The sequence below is a fragment of the Pundamilia nyererei genome, unplaced genomic scaffold (assembly GCF_000239375.1).
Source record: "Pundamilia nyererei isolate P.nyererei 1_Seehausen unplaced genomic scaffold, PunNye1.0 scaffold00256, whole genome shotgun sequence".
Lineage (NCBI taxonomy): Eukaryota > Metazoa > Chordata > Actinopteri > Cichliformes > Cichlidae > Pundamilia > Pundamilia nyererei.
The window spans coordinates 626,004-642,104 of record NW_005187657.1 but is presented as its reverse complement, the minus strand read 5'-3'; the positions used below and the strand labels follow the sequence as shown (position 1 = coordinate 642,104).

The 16,101-nt window shown below is 44.8% G+C and overlaps 1 protein-coding gene across 2 annotated transcripts; it reads left to right on the top strand.

Moving 5' to 3' along the window:
- Positions 1-2,750: 2,750 nt before the first annotated feature.
- On the top strand, positions 2,751-15,511 carry hells (helicase, lymphoid specific). Of its 2 annotated transcripts, none has more exons than XM_005749853.1 (23): positions 2,751-3,189; positions 4,062-4,159; positions 4,412-4,515; positions 4,775-4,897; positions 4,987-5,028; positions 5,105-5,138; positions 6,046-6,104; positions 6,182-6,223; positions 6,334-6,561; positions 8,535-8,717; positions 8,814-8,957; positions 9,035-9,231; positions 9,760-9,853; positions 10,751-10,912; positions 12,131-12,273; positions 12,444-12,588; positions 12,690-12,773; positions 13,772-13,891; positions 14,059-14,175; positions 14,256-14,415; positions 14,522-14,618; positions 14,697-14,773; positions 14,977-15,511. In XM_005749853.1, exons 1-23 carry the CDS (start codon positions 3,182-3,184, stop codon positions 15,063-15,065), a joined length of 2,550 nt encoding a protein of 849 aa, XP_005749910.1. In that variant the 5' UTR covers positions 2,751-3,181; the 3' UTR covers positions 15,066-15,511. The 2 variants fall into 2 exon arrangements, with proteins under 2 accessions (XP_005749910.1, XP_005749909.1); XM_005749852.1 differs by having other exon boundaries at positions 6,043-6,104.
- The last annotated feature ends 590 nt before the right edge of the window (positions 15,512-16,101 follow it).

The following is a 16,101-nucleotide window of genomic DNA, read 5'->3' as shown; positions in this document are numbered from 1 at the left end:
TTAGTTATTTACCAATATTTTTTCTTTGATCCATAATTGCATGCATCTTGCTTCATATAGCTGATCTCATCAGTATGTATCTGCAACTTTTGACTGGTAGTTTACATGGAGAGGGAAATAGCTGGATTTCAAAAGCACAATGGGAATGAACAAAATAAAATGCAGATGAAAGAATAAGATAAATGGAAGACAAATGAACAAAAGTAAGAAAATGAGAAAAGAATAATTATAGTAGTAGGAGATAAAAACAACTAAAAATGGTTCCCTAAATTCTCAGAATTGAATGTGCTGATTTCTGTAAAGGTTTAGTTGATGTCTAAATCCTGCAGCAGTGCAGAGTAAAGCCTCTAGTCACAAACTGTCAGACCTTCAAGGACAGAAGTTCATTTATCAACTGCTTACTTACACAGGAGCAGTGTAACCAGGTATGTAATGGCTATGAAGCGCCTTGAGGCGACTTATGTTGTGATTTGGCACTATATAAATAAAATTGAATTGAATTGAATTAAACATGTTTTAATTAAAACGCTTATATTTGCAGCCACCACTGATTAGTGAGGTGAATAATGTTTGGGATTTAGTTGCAGTGTTCATCCAGGAACTGTTGTCTGCTGCGATTTTGTGTGAATGTTAAACATACTGTCCACTTCAGTATGGCTCCACAACAACACAGCCTGGGGTAGCTGAATATTTTCTTGTGACTGCTGTTTTACATCGAACTCATCAATAATGAGTATATATTACATGGTTGTGTCACTTGTCTCAAGTCTGCAGCATGAATTAGTCAGAGACATAACTTTCATGCTAATAACCATTAATATAAAGATCATACAAGGTCATACAAACAGTTGAGAGTTGTTCAATATTGTAACTATTTGCATTGCAGTGAGTATAAATCATATCAGGATATAAATGAACCGGCTGCTAATGTATGACACACACCAACTAAAGGCGGGCCAATCCTGATTCTTGAAGTCACTTGTTTCATACAACTATTCCATTTTTAAATTCAATTTTATTTATATAGTGACAAGTCACAGTTACCTCAATGTGGTTTATATTGTAAGGTTCCTAACCTTACAATCAGACAACCCCGTGAGCAAGTGCTTTTCCTAGGGAAGTGGAAAAAATCCCTTTTAAAAGGAAGAAACCTCCAGCAGAACCAGGCGTAGGGAGACCTGGTTCTGGATGTCAGGCAATCATAGCGGCTTCAACAGGTTGTGGAGGATATTTTTGCAAACCATTCCATTTGCAAAAGAATAGCTAAAACACCATGAAGATACTTCACTACACATAACACAATGTATGATGGACAGGTTGTATCCAAAATAAATAGTCAGTGTTGGGAAGGTTACTTTTAAAATGTATTCCATTACAGATTACAGAATACATGCCCCAAAATGTATTCTGTAACGTATTCCGTTACGTTACTCAATGACAGTAACGTATTCTGAATACTTTGGATTACTTAATATATTATCATGCTTTTTACAACAACGTGAATGTACTATTGCTGTGTGATTTATTACTATTACTGAAGGTCCGCGACTCCGAACTGTAGTAAAGGGACCTCTGACTAATACGGCGGGGTCCCTGTCGGCTGGTAGCCAAAAAATAGCTTTACTTTGTTGTGTGGGTCAACTTTTCTTGCGACAGACAGAGAGAGGCGTTGAAAGGCTGCTCCAACGGAACTTATTGTTTTCAGAGGAAAACACGAACACAGTGTACAGTCGAGTCTTAATAGCTTACTTACAACTGGGCTCGTCAGGCACTCTTCTTGGCTGCAGTGGTTATTATGACTGCTCGTACCTTTCCACTCCCCTTTTTCTCCCTCCTAGCGCTCACAGACACATAACGTGTATGGCAGTCCATTCTCCCAGCAGCACGGACTACACTACCCATGATGCTACATTCTTTAGAGCTATGCTTGTAGCATTCTGCCTGTTAGCTTAGCACAACAACAACAACGAAAAGGCGCTCTATCACCCAGGAAACACACAGTCGCAGAGAGAGAGAGCGTCGCCCTGTAACCATGGCAACCGTAACCCTGCCGCCTGGAACAACAGAACGTAGCTGTCAAACAAACCCAAACAGTCCTGACCCGCGACAAAATGAAACAGGAAAGTACCCCAGTGTAATCCATTTATTTCAACAAAGTAACTGTATTATGAATACCACCTTTTTAAACGGTAACTGTAACGGAATACAGTTACTCATATTTTGTATTCTAAATAAGTAAAGGCGGTACATGTATTCCGTTACTCCCCAACACTGTAAATAGTTATTCTGCAGAAAATGTTTCCCAACATTACTGCTGAAGGCTTCTATTTAATCCTGAGTCTGAGGGATTAAAAGTATTAATAAAAAACAGCTGTTGCCAGCAAACAAGCGACCGTTTAGTTCCACGTTTAGGTTTTTTTTTTTGTCATTTGCTCACTGAACTACAATGCCTTACATTCGCGGGAAAAATCACATCCGTTATAACACATCTTTCCACTCAGAGGGGTCACCATCCTCTTAAAATAGTTTTGTCTATACATACGATATTCTATAATGTATCAAACAGACAACCTGTTAATTATTTGTTAATTAATTAATTAATTCTACTTTTTGTTGCTACGTTTCAATTAATTTCAACCCAAATGTTATTGTCTTTTACCCTAAATCACACACCACCCCGTTTCACAAGTGGTTTCCTCCGAAATGGCGCGAAATTGGAAAGCCCCGCCCATTATCAAAATCTTAGCTTCAGGACTGTAGAGACAAATGGCGGAAACTACATGAATTTGCCTTCAAAATAAAATACAATCGTAACCTCAACGTAGCTTTTTCACGGACGCACTTTTTGTTTGAAGGGCTGTTGTCGGAAGCACGTTTCACATTTCTCTCTGCTTAACAACAACGCGTCATTCGGGCTGCAGAGTACTAACCTCTTTTCGTTGGATGTTTTTTCACGTTTTAGAGAAAGGAACATTTTCGGACATACTACTCCGACATTGCACAGCTATCATAAATACAAGCAGTCTGCTGGGTAGAGTGAGTTGTATGACTGTTTGGATAACTTGCTTGTATAATTGACGAGGCTCCGCTGTTTTGAGCAGAAACGAAACGCTTTGAAAAGCTTCATAGACAGCTGGAACAACCCGCATTAGTTGGACTGTCTGCTTCGCTGCCAACAACAATGAGCTGGTAAGTGTAATGATCGCTTCGCTCACCGCAGCAACCATGTTTCACAGAAACTTGTATTTACGGTGCAGGAAGCCGCTGCAGTATTGCCCTGAACGATATCCGTCGCTAGGTGTCGCCACTCGGCGTTTTTCAGGAGAATACGAGACCGGAAGACAAGACTTTGTCCAGTGTTTTTTTTCTCACAAACACTAAAGTTTTCACCTGCGCCACCATGTGCTTCTGTATAAGTGTATGTTTCCGAGCTCCTGTGGTACACTCGTGACTTAAATCCAGCTGCGGCGCAACGCGCCAGTAACAAAACTGGAGGGGTGCGCGACACGTGTGACGCGTGGAGCACAAGTGCCCTGTAATAACTTTGCTCAAACACCTGTACGGGTGAACGCAAAGGCGGCAGGGTAGCCGCTATAATACTGCAGCCCTGAGTCTCCCCATTCCTAACATAATAATTACAATTTCCGATAAGGTATCCTTTTTTCCCTGTAAAGCTTCAATGCCCGTTTACCAAGGTCACCGTGTGCCCAACTCCCACCCAGACAATAAATGCATCCTTTTTCTGTTCCTTTCTTTATCACCATTAATTAACCAGAAGGACTAACAATGATTTGCCGTATTCTGAGTCACAGATGTTCACTGATTATGAAGTTTCAGATTGAAACTGTCTGAAACTGCACCCTGTATGGTAAAGTATCCACATTCACTTTTGTGAGCTTAGTATGTTATGTGCAGAGTATTGAAATGCTTCATCCCTTCAAATCAAATGTATCATTTCACCTGGGTTACAGGGCCTAGGAAAGGTCTAAATGGCGTTTACTCACCTCTGTAAAGATGGCAGGAAAAGTTTTACTGAGTAGATTTCATTGTTCTGCTGATAGCCTAAAAGAAGAAACTCGAAGTGTCTCCCCTCACTGCCCCAAACCTGACGAGTCTGAGGAGCCGCTGGGCACAGCCATTGAAACTGGTGCTACTGCAGGTGAGGTCCGCTTTTGATGTTGCAAAGGAAGCTGAGATAGACGCTGGTTTAATGAAGGATGTGTTTTACTGTCCTGCTGCTTAAATCTCAGATGACACTGATGAGATGAGGCCAGTTCATTAGGAACAGGGCTCCGTGTCACATGCTCATTAACTAGTAAATGCTAATTACCTTATAGTAACTTGTGTTACTGAAAAGATGCTGTGCGCATAGTCGTGTTCAGGTGGTGTCAATGTTGTGGTTGTTTTTAAGATGAGAGTATGACAGCTGAAGTGGTGATTACTAAGGAAATGGAGGAAGAAGAGAAGAAGCTAATGGAGCAAGGCGAGAGGAAAGAGGAGGAGATGATGAAGAAGGTATGCTGTTTCATTTCTCAAGGTGGGAGTTGTATTTTGACATTAAAAGCTTCTCATTATTAAACTCATCATTAGTTTTAGTTGGTTTTTTGTGTGGCTGGTACAGATTTTAGGGAGTAAAAGGCGTATAGATGTGTGTCTGTAGCTCACCGGTTCATGTGATGATGAGCCACAATTGAAATGTTTCTACATCACTGATGTTCTGGATGCTTTCGAGCCCACTCATGTTAATGTAATTGCTTTCAACTTTTCCCATAAGGCCAGGGAGTCTTGGGAGAGGGACTCGCATGACATGCGGTTCAAGAGGCTCCAGCATTTGCTTCAGAAGAGCAACATCTATTCTAAGTTCCTGCTGACAAAGATGGAGCAACAACAGAATGAGGTATGGTGGAAAATGTGGACGTACAGGCTGTTTGCAGCTGTCCACTCAAGGCTAACACGTCACTTCTGCTCTGCTAATGACCATCTCAGGAGAGACTCGGGAAGGAGAAACTTGAGAAGAAGGCCAAGAAGGTGATAGATTTACTGTCATCATTCACAGTTACAGTCATGTTTTCAGCCGTACTCACGGCAGTTTGTTTCCTTCTAGATGCAAAATGCCAGTGGTCCAGAAGCTGTCAAAGGTGGGCCAGTATGCTAATATTTCAACTTGCAGTATGGAGCTCAAATGTCAGTTGTTTAGTAGCATTTACACTCTGTGGACACCTTATTAGCTACACCTTGCTAGTACTGGGACCCGTTTTGCTTTCTGTCATATGAGGCACAGGAAACATGCATACTGGCCATCACACAGTTTGCAGCTTTGATGGCTGCGTATCCACGAGGCAGCTCTCTCGGTCCCCCTCGACCCAAAGATTGGTGACGATCTGAGTGCAGTGAACTTCTGTCATGTGGCATCTCAGTGTAATCACACTGTGGGTACATAAAGGCGTGGATGTGGTCATCCACAATACTCAGGCTGGGCATTTTAAATGAGTGGGGACAGAGGGATGTGTCAAGAAGATGGCCCCGCCTCTGCTACGTCACCACAACCAACCTAAACCGTTAATAGAAGTGAGGATGGGGCCTTCATGTATCTTTATGCCAACCCTGCCATTCAAATGTGGCAGCAGATATTGAGACTTAGCAGACCAAGCAATGCTTTTCCATCTTGTGTTGGTGTTTGGTCAGCCCATGCAAATTGTAGTCTGAGTTTCCTGTTTTTGGTGGGCAAGAAGTCTGTTCTTTGCTGCTGCTTCAAGGTTCGACATGCTGGTCTGGTCTTTAGCTTTAAGGTAGCAGGTGTTTTTTCTTACCTGTCTTTTTAAGCCTTGAGATGGTTGTGAGGTAAAATCCCAGGAGATCTGCATTATTGAGCCCTTCCACATTCAAAGTCACATACGTCACCACATTGTCTAAGTGCACTGAGGTGCTGCTGTGCGACCGGCAGATGAGATGTGTGGTTTACAAGCAGTTGAACATGTGTACCTAATGAAGTGGTTGGTGAGTATCTACGGTCCTAATGACGTGACTGTATTTCTGTCAAAGCAGAGAAGAAGAAAAGGAGAAGAGATGAAGACTATAAAATAGCAGATGTGATGTCAAAAGAAGTAAGTCTCACTTTAGTTTGTGTGCAGCTTTAACTTTTATCTGTTTATCTTCATCTTCTCTCATGTTTCTCTTTCAGGAAATTATGTCGCAGGCAAAGAAAGCGAAAGTGGAAGAAGTGGTAGGGAGACTGTTTTTCCCCGCCGTGGTTGAAAAGCAAAAGAAGTGTTTGCACATGATGAATCCAGCGTACAACTGTGCCACACACATGCATGTCATATCTGATTCCAGGAAGCAGCACCTGCCCAGAAGAAACTAGAAGCTGAGGATATTGAGAAGATGAGCGATTCCAACCAAGATATAAAGAACCGGCTGTCAGAGACGGTGCGCGACAACGCTAAGCACCTCCTGCATCCTCATAGGAAGGTGAACGGGCAGCCAGTTCCTGTTCAGCAACCACAGCTCTTCACTGGAGGCGTCATGAGGTGGTACCAGATCGAAGGCATCGAGTGGCTGAGGGTAAGAGGAGATGCACCAAATGGCATTGTGCGAGCAGATTGTCTTTTGTATGATCTCGGCACAACAAATGACGCCTAGATCAGCGGTGCCCAACCTTTCTCGCTCCACGGACGGTTTAATGTCACTGACCGGCCTTTAAGGTGTGGCGGATAAAAACAACAAAATAAAACGATACGACGAGACACAAACTAAACGAGAATTCACTGTGTAACTTTATTAGCAGCGTCCTCCTGAAATGCACCAACATTGAGAGTAACGTCCAGCTCTGGTTGCTATGGTAACGTGTAAACGTGTCTTTCAAAATAAGACGCATAACTACAACACGGGAAAAGACCCAGGGAAACCGAGTAAACGATAAAAACCTTGCTAACCATAAATTTCCAACCTGAGCCTCAACTCTCGCGGCCCCGTACCGAACGACTCACGGACTGGGACCAGTCTGAGGCCCGGGGGTTGGGGACCGCTGCTCTAGACCACAATAACGTAGCAGTTAGGGACTGGAGCTGACAGAGGCAGACACACACAAAACAGCAGCTGAGGCCCATCAATCAAAGTGTTAACGATTAGAAGTGTGGTACTGACGCGTGACAATGACGACGGTTAGTCGGCTAGATGACGAGTTGCGAGCGTCCGTGCCACCAATATGCCGCAGGACCAGGAAGGATTGTTCTACCCCTCAGTCGTAAAAGGCTGATGGGCGTCATCACCCTGCTGGGCGGGTGGCTGCCAAGCAACGTGAGCCCAAGTTTGAATATGAAAACTTCAAAATGAAGCGGCGTTTCGTCACAGACGTATCTACTCAAACATCTCAATGACCTTGACCCCAGTATTTTTAGTGGCCACTCCTCTGAGAAAAACAATGATTTACAAAATATCTGTTTTGACAAAAGAAGGGCTGCTACACACGTGTCAGAAGAGAGACACGAGGAACCTTGTGCAGAGTTGACCTGCAGTAACATGCGTCACACGGCATCGGTGTTCGGTTGAAATGAGGCGTCTGAACAGGTGGGTCACACAGTTTCCCTAAACCATAAGTTCACCAGTTAGCTGCACAAGTGCATAGACTCCATTAGATGTTGATGGCTGGAAACTTTCTTCAACTAAATGAGGAGAAGACTGAAGTTCTTGTTTGTGCTCCTAAAACCTTTGTACCTAGTGTCATGGAAAACTTGGGTCCACTTGCTATCAGGAGCCTTGGTGTCAGTATTGACTCAGCTCTGACTTTGGATGCTCATGTAAAATCTCTGGTTCGCTCCTGTTTGTATCACTTGAGAAACATTGCTAAGCTGAGTCCCATTGTATCGCGCTCTGAATTAGAAATTGTCATTCATGCATTTGTTTCATGTCGTCTGGACTACTGTAATTCTTTGTTTACTTGTTTGTGTAAAGCCTCTTTGGATCGTCTGCAAGTTGTTCAGAATGCTGCTGCAAAGCTTCTGACCGAGTCCTCCAAGTCCTCCCATGTCACACCCCTGCTGATTCAGCTGCACTGGCTCCCCGTTAAATTCAGGATCCAGTTTAAGGTTTTGACCTTGACTTTCAGGGCCCTGCATGGACAAGCACCAACATATATAAGTGAACTTTTGCATCCATACATTCCCAGCAGGTCCCTGAGGTCATGTGACCAGGGCTTGCTTGCTGTCCAGCACACGAGGCTGAAAACAAAAGGCGACAAGCTTTTGTAACTGTGGCCCCCAGACTGTGGAAGTCTCTCCTTTGAGCCTGAGATCTGTGGACTCAGTGGTCTCTTTTAAAAAGCAGCTAAAAACATCTTTTTAAACTTGCTTTTAGTAGATTTTTATTTTTATGTTTTAGCTTCTGTGAAGCACTTTGTGGTTTTTATCTTGAAAGGTGCTGTATAAATAAAGTTTTACTTACTTACACTATTCTCATCCAGGCGAGTGCTTTTGAAAACGGACTGAAAATCTCAGTGTTTACTGTCTCATCAGTCTGTGTTGTTCCTCTGCTGTCAGATGTTGTGGGAGAACGGCATCAACGGGATCCTGGCTGATGAGATGGGCCTGGGAAAGACCATCCAGTGCATCGGTCACATTGCCATGATGATAGAGAAGAAAGTGCTGGGCCCCTTCTTGGTGGTGGCTCCTCTCTCCACTCTGCCCAACTGGATCAATGAATTCAAACGCTTCACACCAGAGGTCAGACACAAAGTCTGACTTACGAATAGAAATGAAAACCTAGAAAGGTGTCAGCGGTGAATGGCACTAGCTGACACGGAGTCTTGTTTGTGCTAGGTGTCTGTGCTGCTTTACCATGGCTCTCAGCCAGAGAGGACGGAGCTGCTGAAACAGATCTGCCGGCCTCAGGGGCCTCTCAGCATGTGCCCTGTAGTCATCACCTCCTTTGAGATCTCCATGATTGACAGGAAGTTGTTACAGGTACGATCCCCGCTGCTTCTTAAATGGCAGAGGGAGTTTTGGATAATAACTTGGCTTGTGTCTGTGTTCTGCAACAGCGCTTCCAGTGGAAGTACCTAATAGTGGACGAAGGCCACAGGATCAAGAACCTTAACTGTCGGCTGGTGCGGGAGCTGAAGATGCTGCCCACTGACAACAAGCTGCTGCTGACAGGCACACCGCTGCAGAACAACTTGGCTGAGCTCTGGTCCCTGCTTAACTTCCTCCTGCCGGAGGTCTTTGATGACCTCAAAAGGTGACGCTTTTCCTGCTTTGTTTTGCTGCTTTCAATGACAGCCAATCATCTACTGTGATGTGCACAGAAATGTGTCTGTGGGGGAGAAGCAGGACTTCACAGGCATAACTGTGTTTAACATCCCAGTTAACAAAAACTGGGCAAGGTTGTGAGCATCATTGTATATATGCCAAGTTTGGAGCTGTTTGGGAATCATCCTGTCAGTGTGAAAGTGTTGTGTCCACTAAAGACAGCTGAACAGCAGACTGGTAACACAGTGAAAGTAAAGTTTGAAAAGAGTCCGGTGCAGGGACCAGAGTGGAGATGGTTTAAAAAGCACTTGATGCCTAAAGGAAAATTCCACAATATTCCTCAAGACTGCTTATGAAGCAACGTCCGGAGGCAAATTCAAGAAAAGAAGTGCGACTTATTGTGTTACCAAAATAGAAGCTGATTTGTTACAGTGTGTCTGAACAGCAGACACAGCTGATGTCTGTGCTCGATGCTTCTGATTGCTCGGCTTTGATCTCTGACGTGTTTGCCTCACAGCTTTGAGTCGTGGTTCGACATTAACACCCTCGGTGAGGTGGACAGTATGGTGGTCGCTGAACGTGAGCAGAACATCCTGAGTATGCTGCACCAGGTCAGTCATCATCGCGGCCGTCTGTGACGCTGCTAAACGTCATCTGCAGAGATACTGAGAACATAACCACAGTCAAGAAAGCTTAAACTTGGCTACCAAGAAACATTTGGTTCCTGTGATAAGTTGGAGGTACATCTGGTGCCTTTAAGTCCAGTGTTAAATTTAAGGTTTTGTCTGCTAACGAGCAGCAGGTTTAAGTTTTTAATAAGGAAATGTAGCATGAAGCCGAAGCATATCCAGTTGTCCAAAGGCATAAGCAATAATCTTAATCTCACATCCATCCATTACTTAGCTGGGCCATAGAGTTTGCAATCCCTGAAACAGTTAGCACAGCTCTTCAGTGGGTAGCACTCGAGCTAATTCAGGGTTTTCAACCTGACATGACTCTTCAGTCCGTCGAGCACGGCCATGATCTGCCTTTTACCAGCAGTACAGCACATCGTCAGTTGTGGACCCCAGGACATTTATCACCATATGCCCTCATCCGAGGCCGGCCCACCACCGGCTGGGCCTGTCATGGCTTCATGTGGTCATTGACCCAGTCTGCTTCTGCTTTAGCCACAGCAGAAGGAGATCTTCTCATGACTCAAGTGACTAAGCAATAGGTGGGATGCAGTCTGTTGACATCGTATTTGTAGATCACCTCAGGATTTAGCTGTGGACGAGCTGTGACAACATTTCTAAAACAGTTTATTTTGAAAGACCTGTTTTGTTTTTTCTCTTGAATATTTCGTTGTTCCCACCAATACAAATTCTTCTCTTTTTATTTATATAGATCAATCATTGCTGCCCTACATTATCTATAGATATTATAAATGATCTTTAAAACATTAGCTATCAGTTGTCTGTGTATAGACACTGCAGGTAAGTGTTATTGAAGGTTATCTGTTGTTTCAGATTCTGACTCCGTTCCTGCTGAGGAGGCTGAAGTCAGATGTGACGCTGGAGGTTCCTCCTAAAAAGGAGATCATTGTGTACGCTCCTCTCACAGCCAAGCAGGAGGCTTTCTACACTGCTGTAGTCAACAAGACCATTGCCAAGATGCTGGGCCAGGAAAAGGTAACAAGGAACCAGAGCTGGGAGCACGTTAGAGCAGGAGTCAGCAACTCTTTGGTCCTTACAGTGCGGCCCCGCGTGGTTTGGGTAAAATAAATGAGAAGTGTATTTTATTTGTGTTTAGTTCTTTTTTAACTTGTAGTTCTACATTGGAAGATTATTGTGATATAAAAATAAAATTATATTTCATTATTTTTCGTTGCTCAAAATAAGCGTCACACTCGTGGAAGCCGGTGTAGCCGCCGAAACGCCTGCATTTATCGAGACTTTCGACCCCAGGTAGGCCAGTTATGGATCCACATCATGTCAGCAGCTCCACCGTGAACTGTTAAAAACAAACAGCTCACAGTCCTGTAAAGATAAAGGGACTCGTACAGCCCCGACCTGCAGACGCTGTGCGCAGAGGTTCAGCAGCAGAAGTCCCGTTGTAAACATATCACGGCAGACCCCACGCTGTTTGCATGAACACGCTTTCAGCTTCTCTTTATCGACCACACACGGCTGCTGCGCGCACACAGCCGGCTGCAGCTCACAGCCCGACACAACAGCAGGGAGAGCGCAGACTTTGAGGCGTGATTGCGGGTGCGGCTCAGGTGCGTCCGCCCCCCCTGCAGCGGCGCTGCAGACCACGCCCCGCCACACACATTAACCAGGTAAAATACATATTTAGGCAGAATTTTGCAAATATCTATTTTTTTAGCAGCATAGAGCTTTTTAAAAGTCAGGTCAAGGCTCCAAAAGCACAAAGGCGATATGAGGGGGCGGCTCACAGTGTTTTTGTTTGCGTGGTTGTTTGCGGGTCCAAGTGGCTCTTTGGGGGTTAAAGGTTGTGACCCCTGTGTTAGAGGTTTAGGCTTGGAGTATGCAGTGATACCCTCGTTATTGGACAGCACACGTCCAGGTCAGCTCGCGGCGTTTCCATATCATTATGCTTGAGTATCTGCTGATTACTGTCATTTTCTTAAAAAACATGAACAAACCAGGAAATGAGTCACTCCAACATGCCTGCTTGTCAGAATATAGCTAACAGCTGAAACCCTGTGAGAACCGTGACCTTGTGACCCCTTTGTGTCATCATAGACCCCTCCATGTCTAATATCAAACACTGGCCCACTGGCTGTAGCTTTGACCTTCCCAAGAACAAGACTGTGGTGGACTCATCATTCCTGGTTTGAGTGAAAACCGAGTGGTGAAAGTTGTTGGTTCTCCTGGTGTACTTAGACAGAGGCGCCTGTAGCCCTGACATCCAGCGGCAGGCCGAAGCGGCGCAGCCGGAAGGTAGTGGACTACAAGGAAACGGATACAGACGCTCCATATGACCTGGAGAAATATCTGGAGAGGGTTCGCAAGGAGCTGGAGCCGAGGTGAGACCGCCTCCAAGCAGCTACTGTGACAGCAGAGGAAAAACAATGTTACCATGTTCAGCGTTATTTAGTTTCATTTGGAGTCATCTGCCTGTTATCCCCACCACAAGGTAACAAATCCTCCTTTGACAGACGTTTGCTCACATCTTTTGTCCTGCGCTCTGCTTCAGCTCCCATCCAGTGCTGGATGTCCAGAGCCCGCTGGACGCTCAGGTCAGCCTGAAGCTGCAGAACATCCTCATGCTGTTAAAGAGATGCTGTAACCACCCGTACCTGGTGGAGTACCCGCTCGACCCCGCCACAGGGGAGTTCAAGGTAACGCTGCCTGTGCTCATTTAGAAGCACTAACAGTGTTTTACAGTTAAATAGAATAAGCTCGATGCTTGGATAACATGTTCACCCCAATCTTCCTGCAGATCGATGAGCAGCTGGTGCAGAGCTCTGGGAAGTTTCTCATACTGGACAGGCTGCTGCCAGCGCTGAAGAGAAGAGGTCATAAGGTGAAACGCACGCAGAGCTGCATGTGATGCAGAGCTGGGACAGAAGTGTGTGAAAGGAAGAAGCTTGTGCTACAAACAGGAAATGTCTGTTAAAAAAGTGCCAGATATTCATGAACCTATTAAACGCTAAAGTCAGCAGTTTAGACACAAAGTAACTCTGAGGTCACAGGCAGGAATCGGACGTATTTAGTGAAGATTACAGGAGCTGGCACGCTCTGGACGAGGGCTGGGGCACCAGCTCTGTGTGAAAATAGGGACGCAACAGTTTTGGCTCCAGGAGCACAACGTCTGCCACGGTGACAAAGAGCGACCTGTGGCAGAAGTGGTTCAGTTACAGGATGCCTGAGCTCTGGGACGAGCTGTTGCAGTGAATGTGCGCTGACGGGCGTAGTTGGTTTCCAAAGTTCAGAAAATGCACAGGAACCGTGATCGCTGACGTCTGTGGTAATCTGAACTACTGAACGTACTGAATTACATGAAAATGTTTTGCATCAAAATCTACATTTAAAAAACGTTCTCAAAACATCACACAAAATGAATCGGACTGCGTAACATTTTCACCTTTACAGTGAAAGGTGAAGCTCATCTGCCACTGTCTCTCCTCTGTCATACCTCGGCATTATCTTCTTCCACCACATCCATGAGCCTCCTCGTCTCCTCCTCTGGCATCCTCTCTCTGCACATCTCAGCCTTGCTTCTGTCTCCAAACAGCTCCGCCTCACCCTGTCATCCTGCTCACTCCCAGTGGAAAGCTTAGCATCTTCAACTCTCCAAATAATATATTAGGAGAAGACATTAGAGAAGCGAGTTTAGATGGTTTGGACATGTGCAGAAAGGAGACATCGGATAATATTAGAAAAAGGATGTGGAGTATGGAGCAGCAGGAACAGAGGAAGTTTATGGTGTGAGATATAGCAGCAAAGTAGTTTGTGACCTTTGCTCAGAGAAACACTTACAGATGTTGTGCTGCTCTCTCCACACTGGTCCCTTTTCTTTAGGTTCTAATTTTCAGTCAGATGACGTCTATCCTGGATATTCTCATGGATTACTGCTATCTGCGGGGCTTCCACTACAGCCGCCTGGACGGCAGCATGTCATATGCTGAGAGAGACGAAAACGTGAGTTGTAGATTGTGAACATGTTGCAAAGGTAACAACCTCCTGCATAAAAAACATGTTTTTAACTTGATGGTGCAATATTCTCTCAACTCCAGAGATGTTTAGCACCCAAACTGCCTCTCCGAGTAGATTGTTGAGTCATTCTTGTCGTTCTCGGTCTCTGAAAGATGGCCAGGTTTTCCAAAGATCCAGAGGTGTTCATCTTCCTGTTGAGCACCCGAGCAGGAGGACTGGGAATCAATCTGACAGCTGCTGACACCGTCATCATCTTTGACAGCGACTGGGTTGGTGCTGATGACAAATCTACAGCAGCAATCTACATGTCTCATTGAGTCCATGTTTGATGCTTCTGTCATCTCTCAAGAACCCACAGGCAGACCTGCAAGCTCAGGACCGCTGTCACCGCATAGGACAGACAAAACCAGTAGTGGTGTACCGCCTGGTCACAGCCAACACCATCGACCAGAAGATCCTGGAGAGGGCGTCTGCCAAGAGGAAGCTGGAGCAGATGGTCATCCACAAGAGTGAGTGTCTTCACTGTGATTGCAGCTGTTCACACCTTGCACCCAGTTTTCAGTTCATTGTGCTGAAATGTTTTGAAATGTGGTTGATGGTGTCTTTCCTGCACAGACAAATTTAAAGGTGGGAAGGCAGAGCTGAAGCCAAATAAAAGCTGCATTGATCTGGATGAGCTGCGGGAGCTGCTCAAAGCTCGAGGCACTGAGAAGTAAGCACTGACCTCCGAATCAAAGCACCGTGAACGTAACTGAAGGCTAATCTTGGCTGTAATCTTTGTCCCACTCAGGGAGGTTAAAGCTTCGAAAGGGAAGGTCATCAGTGACAAGGACCTGGAGATTCTGCTCGATCGCAGCGACTTGCTGGGTGAGGAAACGCATCATTTCATCAGTACCAAAAAACCCGATTCAATCATAGCCTGGTTTTACAACGAGTGCAATGTCCTTTCAGTAACCACAAAACATGTGAAGTTCAAGACACAGAAGCCCTTCTGACTCGACTCTTTTCTTAAAACCACTTTAACTCCTCACGAGTTCAAGTTAAAGTGACGGTTTCTGTGCATTTTTCAGACAAAGAAAAGGACGGCATGAAGAAGGCGAAAGTGGGAGTCTTCAGAGTGATCGATGCCAAAGAGTCATCGGAGATCACGCTGGGCTGAGAACAGCAAAGCTGCAGCCATGTCACTTACAGCCACTGAACACCTGAAACTGCTGTTTGTACAGTTTGTGTTTTGTATGTAAGGTGCTCCCCTGTAGTCTCAGGGTGAGGGTTTTTTGCTTTTGTTATGATGGCCCTTCTACGACTGGACTGACTCCAGCGTGTTCAACTTTTAACTTCATCAGGCAAAACCAGATTCTCTCCAGCTGAGCCAACAAAACTGCCGAAAGCTAGTTCACACACTTTGGTGTCACTGTGCAGATTTTTACAGAGAAATATTTCACTGAGATACTCTGCTGCTCGTTAACAAAATAGTGACAAAAAGGCTCCTTTTAAAAGCCGTTTATCATCATTCCCAGAATTGTACTTAAAACACTTTGATGCAGCTGGAGTTGGATATGTTCTCATGCCTTGAAATAAAGAGACTTAATTACTGTTTTATTTTCATGCAGTTTCTGATTAAAAGTTTTTGTTAATCAAAAAATGCATCGAGTCAGTTAAACCTCTGCGATATTGATCTGTCAGGTAAGTAGCAGACTGAGGTTGGTAAAGTTTCAGCAGCTTTGGTGTGAAATAATTGCTTATTTCAATGTTTTTTCTCTTCAAATGTGGAATTTGGGCTACACAACGCGTTTACAACAATGTGTTTTAACCCTGTCCTATGGAGGTCATGTAAACAAAAGGAGCTGTAAAAAGTAGCTGCATTGTCTCAGCACTGCACACAGCAAGCAGTGTTTATCAGTAATGTCATCAGTATTACTGATGGTACAGAGGCTTCCTAAGCAAAGTGGACTAAACGCACCCCTAATCCCTGATATGGACCGTATTAATAACTATGGGCAGAGACTACAAGCCCATCATCATCAATGGAGCTCCAGTGGAGAGGGTGCAGTCCTTCAAGTATCTTGGTGTCCAGTCCTTCAAGTATCTTGGTGTCCACATCTCCTCAGACCTGACATGGGCTGCCCACATTCAGGTCCAGACCAAAAAGGCTAGGCAGCGCCTGTATCACCTACGACAACTGAGGAAGTTCAGGG